Source organism: Rattus norvegicus, chromosome 3 (assembly GCF_021556685.1).
Source record: "Rattus norvegicus strain SHRSP/BbbUtx chromosome 3, alternate assembly SHRSP_T2T, whole genome shotgun sequence".
Classification (NCBI taxonomy): domain Eukaryota; kingdom Metazoa; phylum Chordata; class Mammalia; order Rodentia; family Muridae; genus Rattus; species Rattus norvegicus.
In genome coordinates, this window is record NC_141536.1 from 143172987 (window position 1) to 143187200 (window position 14214).

The window sequence follows — 14214 nt, forward strand, 5'->3', positions numbered from 1 at the left end:
GTCACGTGTTTGCTAGCAACCTCTATGGACCACGTTAATTTACATTAGTGGGCTGGGAAAACCCGATGCTCTTTGCTCTAGAAACAGGAGGTGCAGGAGCCTTGCCCCCCATAAGTGAGGTGCAGGATGTGCTGCTCAGGCCACGGCCTCATCGCTTTAGTTCAGTTTTCCCAGACATTTACACAAAGGCTAGTGAGAGTGTGTGTTCTGAAGTATACAGACACCCTGAATAACTGGGCGGCACAGTATATAAACATTGCACAGTTGCCTTGCCTTTGGGACCTAATAGAGGTGCTGTTAGCTGATTCAGCTGTGTTTTCTGGTTGTCCCCCTGTTCAGAGTTGCTTTGGGGGTTGAAGAAGAGGTTGAAGAAGCAGGAGTTAAAAATCCTGTGGTCTTTTTTTTTTTTTTTTTTCTTTTTGAGCTGGGGACCGAACCCAGGGCCTTGTGCTTGCTAGGCAAGCGCTCTACCACTGAGCTAAATCCCCAACCCCAATCCTGTGGTCTTAAAGGTGACTTTTTTATATGTCCCTCTGACCTCAGTTTTGATCAAAGGGTTATTAAGGTTACCAAAAACAATTTAGAGATTGCCAAGGACTTATTCAAAAGTGTTTTCAAGTCTGACTGAGAACTCTGACATTTATACACAGAAAAAAAAAAATCCTGTGGTCTTACCCGATGTGTTTACAAATTGTGGTGTGTGGGTGGGTGTGTGGGTGGGGTGTGGGTGGGAGTGTGTGACGTGGGTGTGTGGGTGGGGTGTGGGTGGGAGTGTGTGACGTGGGTGTGTGACGTGGGTGTGTGGGTGGGGTGTGGGTGGGAGTGTGTGACGTGGGTGTGTGACGTGGGTGTGTGGGTGGGGTGTGGGTGGGAGTGTGTGACGTGGGTGTGTGGGTGGGGTGTGGGTGGGAGTGTGTGACGTGGGTGTGTGACGTGGGTGTGTGGGTGGGGTGTGGGTGGGAGTGTGTGACGTGGGTGTGTGACGTGGGTGTGTGGGTGGGTGTGGGTGGGGTGTGTGGGTGGGTGTGGGTGGGTGTGGGTGGGTGTGGGTGGGTGTGGGTGGGTGTGGGTGGGTGTGGGTGGGTGTGGGTGGTGTGTGGGTGGAGTGTGGGTGGAGTGTGGGTGGGAGTGTGTGACGTGGGTGTGTGGGTGGGTGTGTGACGTGGGTGTGTGGGTGGAGTGTGGGTGGGTGTGTGGGTGGTGTGTGGGTGGGGTGTGGGTGGGAGTGTGTGACGTGGGTGTGTGGGTGGGTGTGTGACGTGGGTGTGTGGGTGGAGTGTGGGTGGGTGTGGGTGGGTGTGGGTGGGTGTGTGGGTGGGTGTGTGGGTGGTGTGTGGGTGGGTGTGGGTGGGTGTGGGTGGGTGTGGGTGGGTGTGTGGGTGGTGTGTGGGTGGAGTGTGGGTGGGGTGTGGGTGGGTGTGGGTGGGTGTGGGTGGGTGTGGGTGGGGTGTGTGACTCCACCTGGCTGCTAAGCCTGGCTTCCTTGGGTGTTGGACTAAGTAATGGCTTAAGGACATCCATCTGCTTGAGTCTTTGATTCTCAATTTTGCTTTTATTTTGAGTGTGTGCACCCATACCTGTGTGGTGTTGGGGTGGGGATCAGAGGACGGCTGTGTGGGGTCAGTTCTTTCCTTCCACCTTTATGTGGGTCCTGGAGTAAGAACTGGTCACCATGCTTGCACAGCAACCACATAACTGACTGAGCTATCTTACCAGCTCTTGAGTCCCAGTTTTAAAGGGAAGGAGGAAGGCGGTAATAACAGGCCGTTTTCTAGAGGAGACTTGCGACTATGTGCTGAGAGGCAGATGGTACGCAGCAGGGTTTGCTCTGGACTCAGACCCATCCTAGGTATATGATAACTTGTTCGTTTGATTTTAAGGGACATTGATAAAGTGGATGAGTTAATGCAGGACATTGCTGACCAGCAAGAACTTGCAGAAGAGATTTCCACAGCTATCTCCAAACCTGTGGGCTTTGGAGAAGAGTTTGACGAGGTGAGTGGCTCTAGGAAGGTCACCTGAGTCTCTGGTGACAGACTTCAGGCTCAGACACCAACAGGGCACAGTGTGCACATCTCGGGTTCTTGGGTTTGTTTGTTTGTTTAGGTTTTTTTTGATCCAAGGTTTCTCTGTGTAGCCCTGGCTGTCCTAGAACTCATTCTGTAGACCAGGCTGGCCTCTCACTCACAGACATCTGCCTGCCTCTGCCTTCCAGGTGCTAGGGGCTAAAGGCATATGCCGCCACCGCCTGGCCAGATTCTGGACTTTAAAAAAAAAGTTTTTAATGTATTTTATGCTTGGCATACTGGCACATGCATGTAATCCTAGCACTCAGGAGGCAGAGGCCAAAGTGGTCTTCATAGAAAGTTCCAGGGCATTCAGAGTGACAGTGAGACCCTGCCTTTAAAAAAAAAAGAAAGAAACAAAACAGGTGTTTTTAATTTTATGTTTATAGCTATTTTGCCTGCCTGTATATCTGTACACAATTTGCATGCCTTGGAGGCTAAAAGAGGCCCACTTGGTGACCAGGAACTCTCTGTAACTCCAGTCCTAGGGGGTCTGATGCCTTCTGTTGGGGGCACTGCACGCAAAGCGCCCAGACACTTAAAAATCTCACAAACAAGAAAGAAAGAATGAATGGTGCTAGGCTGATGCTTCATCAGGTCAGATCCAGGCTTCTAATCTAACAACTCAGGAGCCTGGGGCAGGAGAACAGCAGGCCTGAACCACAGAGCGAGTGAGTGTAAGGCTGGCTTGGGCAGGTTACAGAACCTCCCTCCAAATGTTCAAAAGGTAGACAGGCTGAGAGCATAGCCCAGTGGTAAAATACTTGCCTCACATATGCATGGTCCTGGGTTCAGCACTGACTTCTCTTGGAAAGGAATGAAAGGAAAGATGCAGTCCGTCCTCCTGAGAAGCTCCTAGACGGGAACCTAGGTGTAGATGCACACCAGTGATCCCCTCAGAAGGCTCAGTGGGCATCGAGGGGGGCATGGCTGCAGAGAGTCTCAGCACACTTCCTTTTGCAGGATGAGCTCATGGCAGAGCTGGAGGAACTCGAACAAGAGGAGCTAGACAAGAATTTGTTGGAGATCAGTGGGCCCGAAACAGTCCCTCTACCAAATGTCCCCTCTGTAGCCCTACCATCCAAACCCGGTGAGTATGCCCAGAGTCGGGACACACCCTGGCGCCATGGGAAGGGGGTGATCTCATGGTCAGTTGACTTTGGTTTGGGGTCTGAGCCAAACAGCATGGTTGTGATTGCCACAATGCCAGTGTTGTATGACTTTCCCTGGTTTTCTCCAGAACAGGATTTCCTGACCTCAGCACCGGTGACATAGCCAGCTAATTCTGGGGGTAGCAGTGGGGCTACGATGCAGCATAACCACTGGCTTCCCACCAGATGCTAGTAGCAGCCACTGCCACACAGAGGTCACAGAGACACAGCTACAGTGACTCCAGGCGTCACTACATGTCCTCTGTGGAGTTGGGAGTGGGAATTAAGACACTCTGTCCTAGTGAGGGAGGTTAAAAGGATTAGAGAGAGGAGGGATGGGGGGAACCGATGTAATTGTTTAATTTTAAAAAATTTGAAAAAGGAAAAAAGAAAAAAGAACCTCTGTTCTAGAATGACTTTTCTTACCACCAAATATAGGAATGTTCTGGGCACCGTGCAATACTCTGGGAACTTGAGTCTTGCCCTAGCTAGGACCCCATGCTGTTTGCTGTCAGGGAGGGAAACAGCTCTAGCTGGTTGTGCTTCTGTAAAACCATCATTTCTTCCCTCTTCCCCTCCCTGAGTGTTCACTCCTCACTGAAAGGCTCCACACAAAGCTCCAGAGTCAAAACTATACCACTCCAGAGTGGAAAGGGCTGTCAGCTGGGGGCTTCCTCTCCCGCTTCTCCCTCCCCCCCCACCCCTGCTGTGGTAAGGAGGAAGCCCCCGGCTCTTCAGTTCATCTGTCAAGGCAGTCTAGCAAAGCCTGCCTCCAGCAGGTCCAAGTGGAGTTGGCTTGGCAAAGACGGCATCCTGTGAGAGGGACGCTCCTGTCTGTCTCCTCAACCCTGGGTGCTTCAGAGCTGAGGGACCCTGGTGTGGCTCCCCCTGCTGAGGGCTGAAGGGAGTTGCTGTGGAAGATGTGCTGGCTTCCTGAATTTGCATAGCAGCTTGTAGGTCTGGCTACAGGACAGGGCTGTGTGTGTGTGTGTGTGTGTGTGTGGATGTTGTGGTGTGTGTGTGTTGTGTGTGTGTGTGTTGTGTGTGTGTGTTGTGTGTGTGTGTTGTGGTGTGTGTGTGGTGTGTGTGTGGTGTGTGTGTGTGTGCGGTGTGTGTGGTGTGGTGTGTGTGTGGTGTGGTGTGTGTGTGGTGTGTCTGTGTGTGTGGTGTGTCTGTGTGTGTGGTGTGTGTGTGGTGTGCGGTGTGCGGGTGGTGTGCGGTGTGTGTGTGGTGTGGTGTGTGTGTGTGTGTGGTGTGTGTGTGTGTGCGGTGTGTATGTGGTGTGCGGTGTGTGTGGTGTGTGTGTGTGGTGTGTGTGTGGTGTGGTGTGTGTGTGGTGTGGTGTGTGTGTGTGTGGTGTGTGTGTGGTGTGCGGTGTGCGGGTGGTGTGCGGTGTGTGTGTGGTGTGGTGTGTGTATGTGTGTGGTATGTGTGTGTTGTGGTATGTGTGTGTTGTGTGTGTGTGTGTGTTGTGTGTGTGTTGTGTGTGTGTGTGCGGTGTGTGTGTGGTGTGCGGTGTGTGTGGTGTGTGTGTGTGGTGTGTGTGTTGTGTGTGTGTGTGTGCGGTGTGTGTGGTGTGCGGTGTGTGTGTGTGGTGTGCGGTGTGTGTGTGTGGTGTGTGTGTGTGGTGTGGTGTGTGTGTGGTGTGTGTGTGGTGTGTGTGTGTGTGTGGTGTGTGTGGTGTGTGTGGTGTGTGTGTGGTGTGGTGTGTGTGTATGTGTGTTGTGTGTGTGTGTTGTGGTATGTGTGTGTTGTGTGTGTGTGGTGTGTGTGTGGTGTGTGTGTGGTGTGTGTGTGTGTGGTGTGGTGTGTGTGTGTGTGGTGTGTGTGTGTGGTATGTGTGTGTGTGTGTTGTGGTATGTGTGTGTTGTGTGTGTGTGTGTGTGTGGTGTGTGTGTGGTGTGTGTGTATGTGTGTTGTGTGTGTGTGTGTTGTGGTATGTGTGTGTTGTGTGTGTGTGTGTGTGTGGTGTGTGTGTGGTGTGTGTGTGGTGTGGTGTGTGTGTGTGTGGTGTGTGTGTGTGGTATGTGTGTGTGTGTGTTGTGGTATGTGTGTGTTGTGTGTGTGTGTTGTGATGTGTGTGTGTGGTGTGTGTGGTGTGTGTGTGTGGTGTGTGTGTGTGGTATGTGTGTGTGTGTGTTGTGGTATGTGTGTGTTGTGTGTGTGTGTTGTGTGTGTGTGGTGTGTGTGTGTGGTGTGTGTATGTGTGGTGTGGTATGTGTGTGTGGTGTGTGTGTGGTGTGTGTGTGTGTGTGTGTGTGTGTGTGTGTGTGTGTGTGTGTACATAGTGGGGCATGACTCCAGTTCCCAGCCAGGCATCAGAAAGCATCTTTTCTGTGTTGACAGCCAAGAAGAAGGAGGAGGAAGACGACGACATGAAGGAGTTGGAGAACTGGGCGGGATCCATGTAACTGTCCCAGCAGAGGCTGGGCCCAGACGGACTCTGGTGGCCTGTGCATCGGGCAGGTGTGTGCGTGCGCAGGGCAGGCAGGACGAGGTGCAGGCTCCTCCATCGCTCAGCTCTCACCCAAAGCAGTAGGCCGCATCCCTGCTCACTCTCACATAGCACGGCCTGTGCCCAGGGGCGGGTGGGGGGAGGGGTGGGCGGGTGGGAGGTGCCTGCTGTTTATAATGTTGAATTTCTGTAAAATAAACTGTATTTGCAAATCCAACACTGAGCTTCTGGACTACGCTAACCCCACTGCTGAGGCCTCTGTGGAGAGGGTCGGCCATTTGCAGTTGAAACAACCTGGAGAATATAGCCCGTGTCCTTTAAATCAGCTGACTTGTCTCACATTTCTCTGTAGGACGTGTACGGTACTGGCAGGAGAGTCATTTTTAAAGCCATAGATAGGCTTTTCCTCGTTCTTAGCTGTAATAACATACCTGGTTTGATTCCTCAAGAGCTGTGTTTCTGTCTGTCACCTGTGTACTGGCCCCATGTGTACCTCCCTGCCCTTGTCACTCCTGCCCCCCAGTCTTTTGGAGTCTGTGACACGGATCTGAAGTGGATGTGCTCTCTTGCGAGCAGATGAGATTGTTAGAATTAAGCTCCAGCTATCCAGTTTTCTAACATAGCTCTAAGGTCCTCATTGCTGTTTGTGATAATTGGTACATAACTCATTGGAAACATGTGCATACATTTATATTCAGATGAAATTATGGTTTGCACTGTCTATTAAATATCTTGATTTAATTTTCATATTGCTGTTGTGTTCAGTCAATCTCTCACCTTCCTTGGGAGCTGACTCCTAGGCCAGCACTAGTCCAGGGTCATCTGGGGAAACACGAAGGGCTATGAAACGGCAGATCTCTTTTCCAGAAATCTCAAGATCCTGGAGGCCTCAGAGCTGTGGCCCCACTTAGCCTGGGACTGTCGAGGTCCACTTTCAGAGAGTTGGTTCTTGTACAGCCCCAGAATCTTCCCTCTTTGTCTGCCAGCACCTAGGGCGATGCCTGTGGGAGCCTCTGTCTGGTGGAAACCACGGTGTCAAGATGCTTCGGACGCTCTTCTTCAGCCAAGTAGATCTTAACACGTTCCTTCTCCTGGATGTCAAGTTCAGGATTGAGAAGCCACCCCCTCTCCCCTAGCTTCTCAAGAGATTAAAACTGGTCTGAGCTCACGAAGGCATATTGTTATTCTCAGTGTGCACAGGTCAAGCTACTCTCCTGTCTTAGTCAGTGTTCTGTTTGCTTGAAGAGACACATGACAGCTTCTTAAACATTTGATTGGGGACTTGCTTACAGTTTCAGAACTTGACCATCATGGTGGGCAGCGTGGCAGGAGGGAGGCATGGTGCTCGAGCAGTAGCTGAGAACTTAACGTCTAATCTACAATTTAGAGGCAGAGACTGGGTCTGGTGTGGCCTTTTGGAACCTCAGGGCCTGCCCCCAATGGAACTTCCTCCAACAAGGCCGCATCTCCTCATCTTTCCCCAGACAGTTCTTCCAGCTAGGGACTAGGCATTCAATGACATGAGCTGATGGGAGGCATTCCCATCCAAACCCCACAGCTCCCCAGGCCTGGAGTTCTGTGTGTGTGAAGCAGCTCATAGCCTGCTCACCTTCCCGGCTGCCACACTCAGTTCAGACTCCATAGCTGAGTTGAAATTTCCTGGTTTGGGAGGAATTGGGTTTGGCTAATGTCACAAGCTCTACTTGCCAGGGTCTCTCTGCCAACAGGATTGTGGTTCCCAAGCATCCTTTAATGTGAGAAAGCCAGAGCAGCCTTTCCTGAGTCTTTCCAGCTGCCTAGGACTTCTCTCCCTAGGTCTGTGTGAGTAGAGCTTCTAGATCCCCCTCAGCTCTGACAGGCACAGAGGCTAGTCCAGGGGCAGTGTCTGGGCTCCCTCCAAGAAAAAGGTGTTTATTTCTACATACATACATACCTTGTGCCTGGGTCGGGGGGCATAGTGCTCACCAGTGTCTAGGTTTTTGTGCTTAGGAAGTTCTCAGGCCTGAAGAGATGTTGCCATTCCAGATATTTTGGGTACAAGCAACAGAAGAAGACAGCCAACACACAGAAATGACACTTATTTTAAGCTTATTCAGGTGGTTTTTTTTTTTTTAAGATTTATTTATTTATTATACACTGTAGCTGTCTTCAGACACACCAGAAGAGGGCATCAGATCATTACAGATGGTTGTGAGCCACCATGTGGTTGCTGGGATTTGAACTCAGGACCTCTGGAAGAGCAGTCAGTGCTCTTCACCACTGAGCCATCACTCCAGCCCAGGACAGGAAGTCTTGATGGAAGTGTTAGGGTTCCGCATCTCAGCTGTGTTCTCAAGAACAAAGCTCTTGCCACTGTGGTAGTGCATAACTAATGACAACAAAGTCAAGGCTAGTCAGTTGTGTGTGGTAGTGAGACTGTCTTAAATACAGTGAAAACAGCCAGGCATGGCACATGCCTTCAATACCAGCACTCAGGAAGTAGAGGGAGGAGGATCTCTTGAGTTTCAGGCCAGCCAGGGCTGCACAGAGAGACCCTGCTTCAAAACAAAACAACTGCTTTGCCTGCCACTCGGCCTAGGCACGTGGGCTTTTCTTTACACTGCTGCCTCTGGTCCGTGAGCTACCCTGGGTCACCCTCTACTCCCAGAGCAAGCAGTGGGGTGGACATCTGGCCTTGCTTTCACTTCTGCCTGTGTTAACAGATCCCATAAGATTACACACAGATTATCTCTGTGTCTCATGGGCCGTGACTGTTACACGGCTCATGCCGGAGTGTGGGAGATGGGATGTATACAAAGGAGTCTTTTAGGATTCCCTGCTAAGGCTGGAGATGGACTTTCTTGTCCCAGAGTGTCTATCATGGTTTGTCTATGCTTGGGCTAGAGAGTGGCACTGTCAGGAGATGTGGCCTTGTTGGAGTAGGTGTGTCACTGTGGGCGTGGACTTTAATACCCTAGTCCTGACTGCCTGGAAGTGAGTCTTCTCTTGGAGGCCGGCAGAGGACGATGTGGAACTCTCAGCTCCTGCTGCACCACAGCTGCCTGGATGTTGCCATGTTCCCACTTTGATGATGATGGACTGAACCTCTGAACCTGTAAGCCAGCCCCAATTAAATATTGACCTTATGAGAGTTGCCTCGGTCATGGTGTCTGTCACAGCAGTAAAACTCTAACTAAGACAGAAGTTGGTACCAGGGACTGGGGTATGGCTGTGATAGGCCTGACCATTCTTTTGTTTGGAAGAATATAGATTTCGGAATTTGGAAAGCCATGAAATGTTTTTAAGTGGGGCTTAATGAGCCGTCCTAGTCAGAATATGGAAGACTTGCTGTGAGTAACTGGGCAGACCAGGCCTAAGAGGTTTCAGAGGAGAAGAATTTCAGTATGTGGTATAGAGACTGTCTTTTGAGGTATTTTGGTGAAAACTGTGTCAGCTTTTTGCCCTTGTCTGAGAGTCTACCTCAAGCTAAAGTAAAGAGGTTTATATTAATTGCATTGACAAAGGAAGTCTCAAAAAAAACCAACAGACTTTGTTTTCTGGTTAAGTCTCATGAAGAACATTTTGAACAAACGTAGCAAACTTAGGAAAAATATAAAATATATGGTTCGAATATTAAAGGGGCTCCAGGTAATGAAATGGGGCTGAATCTTGTGTATTCAATTGAATTAAGGGAGTGGAGATCTTGGGGCAAGATCCCACCCAGCTAAATTTAGGACCAGGCATGGTAATACAAGCCTCTAATCCCAGGAGGCAAAGGCAAGCAGATCTCTGAGTTCAAGGCCAGCCTTGAACAGAACAGGTTCTAGGTGAAGAAAAGTCTAGGCATGGTGGTACTCACATTCAATCCCAGAATTACGGGAGACAGACCCATGCAGATCTGATTTCAAGGTCAGTCTACAGAGCAAGATCCAGGACAGCCAAGCCTAGGCAGTGAAGGAGTTGGAAAACAGAAAGCTGGTGAAAATGTAATAGAACAAGGAGGGTGTGTTCCAGCCCCAGCAAACAGCAGAACTCAGCAGGGATGGAGAAGTGACGATAGCCCTTTGGAGGAGCCCAGAAGATCAGGTGTGGATCCCAGACATTGAAACAAGAAGCTGTAACATTGAAATTGCCTTGGAGACCCCAGGATGTTCTAGATGCCAGAGCCGTGGGCTCTCTGCTGAGGAAAGCTGCTAGCAGGAAGTGGAACCAGCTTAGGAGAAAGAAGTTTGTTTCAGTCAACAAAGATGAAAAAGGAGCTGGAGATCTGAAGGCTGCTTTGACGTCAGCCATGGAGATGCCGAGTCTGGAGTCTGCCCAGCTGCTTTCCTGTCTTGCTTTAGGGATTACAGTAAAGTGATTGGATAGATCTCAGAAGAGACTTTGAACTTTGGACTTTTAACATTGTTAAGACTGCTATGCTATAGACTATGGGAACTTTGGAAGTTGGACTAAATATATTTTGCATTATGCTATGTTTAGGTGTGGCCCCATAGACTCGTACATTTGAATAAGCCTATTGGGGCCAGGGAATGGAATATGATGGTTTGTATTTGCTTGGGCTAGGAAAGGGCACTATTAGGGGTTGTGGTCTTGCTGGAGGGGGTGTGGCCTTGTTGGAGCAGGTGTGTCACTATGGGTGTGGACTTTAATACCCTAGTCCTAGGTACTTGGAAGCCAGTATTCTGCTAGTGGCCTTCAGATGAAGATGTAGAACTCTCAGCTCCTCCTGCACCATGCCTGCCTGGATGCCACCATGATCCCACCTTGATGATAATAGAGGTGTAGGGATCTCAGTTTGAGGCCAGGCTACCCTTGTCTGTAGGGTTCCAGGTCAGCCAGGACTGAGTGAGACACTGCCAAAAACCCCAAAATAGGGTGGAGATCTGAGGATCCACTTTAACAAAGTTCTTGGTAACTCTAGGGGCCTACCCTTAAAGCCAGGAGACATATGTCCCCAGAAAAGCATATGTGGCTGCTCCATTACCTGGTCCCACTCATCACTCAGCTACTGTTACCCAGAATTCTCAGAACGTGAGTTCTAGTAGCCCCTTGGCCTTGGCTTCCACTCCTGGACACAGCCTCTTCTCTCTCCTGTCCCTCTCCAGGGTGTGTGTGTGTGTGTGTGTGTGTGTGTGTGTGTGTGTGTGTGTGTGTGTTGCTGCTGAGATCAGAGCCTAGCACCTTCCTGGCCCACTATAAGCCCAACCTTACAAATGTAGTATTTTGCTTGTCTCTGCCATCCCTCATGAAACTGTAGTTTGACAGGAAGTTGAGGAAGGCGGTTGCTGTCACTTCCCTTCTAGTGTGGTCAAACACACTGGAAAGACCCTCCCCCCTCCAGCCCCAGGAGCACTGGTGGGAAGAAGCACCATCAACCACAGTGAGGGGTAAGGAGAACTTGGGGGAAGTGGGAAGTCAAAGACTCCTGTCAAACCCACCTTGAAGCCTGAGCAGAGTTCTGGTGTTGCCCTGCTTCTGAGCGATGACAGTGCCAATATACCTGCGTCAAATATTTATGCAATGAATTATAGATAAAGAAAACTGAGGCAGCAGGGTGTGTTAAGCCTTGGCCAGCACTAAGACATGGTCGCAGTGCCCTTCTACCCACCCAGGCCTCATTTGGTATGCCTTCTGCATCCACATAACAAAAATGGCTTCCTTCCTTCCTTCCTTCCTTCCTCCCTTCCTTCCTTCCTTCCTGCCAAGTTGCATACTAGCCTTGCTGGTTCTCTTTCCAGAAGTGTCTTCTCTGGCCCAGAGCATCACAGGCAGTCACTGTTTTCAGTTAGAACAGCGGCTCTGAAGGAGCAGTGAGCTCAGAACACTGTAAAGCCATCATTGCATTCAACCCACACAGACCACCTGGGGCTTGTTTTACAGTGGGAGGAGCCCAGGCACAGAAGGGTTAAAGAGATTTGTCTAAGGTCCGAGCATCCAGCAAGTAGGCACAAGAACCAACCTCTCTCCTCACATACTCTTATCTGTCACCATGGTGAGGCAGAGGCGCATTCACAGAAGCACATACCTGTTGCAGAAAGTGCCAGCCCTGATGTGACTAAGTGTTGGGCCCAAAGAGAAGGCTCCCTTTCATTTCTGCTAGCTGCTGAGAGCCAAAAATGTTATCAACCTATGGGTCGAATGACCCTCTCATAGGAGTCCCATATTGGATAATCCTGCATATCAGATAATTACATTACATACCAGCAAAATTACAATTATGAAGTAGCAGTGAAATAATTTTGTGGTTGGGGGTCACCACAACATGAGACATTGTATTAAAGGGGGGCAGCATTAGGAACATTGAGAACTGCTGCTCTAGAGAGCCAGGAAGCAGAGGGGCAGAGTCATGCAGTAATTGGGCTCCAGTGCCCTTCCACAGAGACTGTTAAGATGGGGAGCCTAGGTCGGGGAGCCTCCCACAACCCGAGACCTTTTCTCTTTTCTCCCTGGACACTGATGTCTCCTCCTCTCCCTCTTCACCTTGGATGGCTCTCTGGGGACACTCGGCTTCTTCACAGGAAGAGTGGACAAAGCTACCAAGGTGGTCTGTTTCTCTATTGATGCAAATAAAAAAGAAAAGAAAAGAAAAGCCACTGGAAAGGTATGTGCACTTGTGTGTGTGTGTGTGTGTGTGTGTGTGTGTGTGTGTGTCTGTGTCTGTGTCTGTGTCTGTGTGTCTGTGTGTGTGTACGTGCACACGGTGCATGCTTGCCATGGCTCATGATTCATGTATGGATGTCTAGATGACTTTGAGTGACAATCCCTGCCTTCCGTGTTGCTTGAGAGGAGTCTTTTTGTCGTTTGCTGTTACGTATGCTAGGCTAGCCGGCCCGTATGCTAGGCTAGCTGGCCCGTGAGCTTCTGGGGATTCTCCTGTCTCAATTTCCCATTTCATGCCATGCCTAACTTTCTACCTGGGTTCTGGGGATTCAAATCCAGGTTTTCATGCTCGTGTGGCACACAATTATCTACCAAGCCTGAAGCTTGTGGTGAAAAGCAGCCATGGTTACACTCATAGCCCAAGGGTTGGAATTCAGAAGACCCAGACAGAGGCGTTCTATCTGATCTACATAGTAACGAGCTGGGCTGCAGGCTCCTGCATCTCTTTCAGTCCCAGGCTCTGTGAATTACCACGTGCCTCACTGGGACTCGCTGGGGTTGTTAGTGGGAGCACAGAGCTCTTGAGTGACTGTCCCTATCAGCAGAGTAAGCAGCACACTTGTGACCCAGCCTTGGACAACACACAGAAACACTGGCTTGTAAACTCACCCAAGTGCAGGAGGTAAGGACTTAGAGACCAGCTCTGACAGGGACCTGGCTAGTTTTAAAAGAGCATGGAGGGCAGGAAAACCCACTTTCTCTAGGTTGTAGAGCCCACTGCCTTGCCTATGCTAGGGTTAAATACTCTACCACTGAGCCATACCCCTGGCTTTTTACATAGTGTTTGGTATATTCCAGGTACAAATTAATTCATCTGGACTCTGAACCTGTATTAAAATGTCATTTTTAATATATACATAGTCTATATTTATAAACTCTATATTTGCCACTGTGCTAGATTCTATAGCAATATACACATAGCTGCTTAAAGTTTTTAAAGGCGGACACATAAGAAATGTGTATACTAAAGACTTGAGTGAAGAATTCACCTCTGAACTCTGCTGTCTCCCCTCACCCTGCTGTCTCCCCTCACCCTGTCGTCATCTCCGGCCCACTGGGGGCATTACTTCTTTTCTCCCTGGGAACTTCTGTAGCTGCCTCACTGCTCTTCCTGCTGCCCACCTTGCCTAGCATGCTCAGACTCGGTGGCTTTCACCTGTAATCCCAGCACTTGGAGACAGAAGCCTGAGAAGTGTGTTTCGGGCCAATGAGATCTTCTCTTTTAAGGGAGGGAAAAAAAAAAAAAAAAAAAAAAGCTATCGTTCTCTCTCAAAAACTTCCCTGGTCCGCTTCCAGGCTTCAGGCTGAGTTCGCCTCTCTTTGTGTCTCTGTCTCTCTTCCCTCCTCCTCCTCCTCCTCCTCCTCCTCCTCCTCCTCCTCCTCCTCCTCCTCCACCCACCTCCAACCCCTTTGTTTAGGGTTAAGTTAGACTTAGACTTGGGGCAGATGTACACTGAGCAAATGTGCAAGGAACATTTCCAAACTCTTAGATCCGCATCCCTTTTGGGAGTCGCCAGGACCCCGTGGGATGTGGACAGGAAAGGAACCTGGCTACTCCGAGGAGTATCGGGCGTGAGGGCAGCCGTGCTCCGGGAGGCCAGCAGGTGGCGCCATCTCCCAGGCAGTGAAGTAACACTGGTCCGGCTGGTGTGAGGAGGTGTTGGAAGGAGTGTCACTGAGAGTCTCCTCTCTTTGAACCCCTAGAGGAATCTCATCGTCCTCACACACTCACTGACCTTTGCTTGCTGTCAGAGAGATGACACTATCAGTTGAGGGAAGGATGTGTGTGTTCTCTTCCTGCCAGAGGCAGATGGATATGAAGATTTCAGAGGGACCAGCAGGCCACTGAGACAGTCACAGGACTTACTTTCCCTGGCATATTTTACAGGGAAAGGAAATC

The 14214-nt window shown here is 50.1% G+C and overlaps 1 protein-coding gene across 2 annotated transcripts in view; it reads left to right on the forward strand.

Annotated features, from left to right (window-relative positions):
• The window catches only part of Chmp4b (charged multivesicular body protein 4B), a 40623-nt gene extending 34204 nt beyond the window's left edge, over window positions 1-6419 (forward strand). For both annotated transcript variants that reach the window (NM_001399657.1, XM_087645572.1), the window contains exons 3-5: window positions 1881-1995; window positions 3030-3156; window positions 5564-6419. In NM_001399657.1, the coding sequence (NP_001386586.1) occupies window positions 1881-1995; window positions 3030-3156; window positions 5564-5628 (307 nt within the window). In that variant the 3' untranslated portion in view covers window positions 5629-6419. The remainder of the gene's footprint in view (window positions 1-1880; window positions 1996-3029; window positions 3157-5563) is intronic.
• Window positions 6420-14214: the final 7795 nt, after the last annotated feature.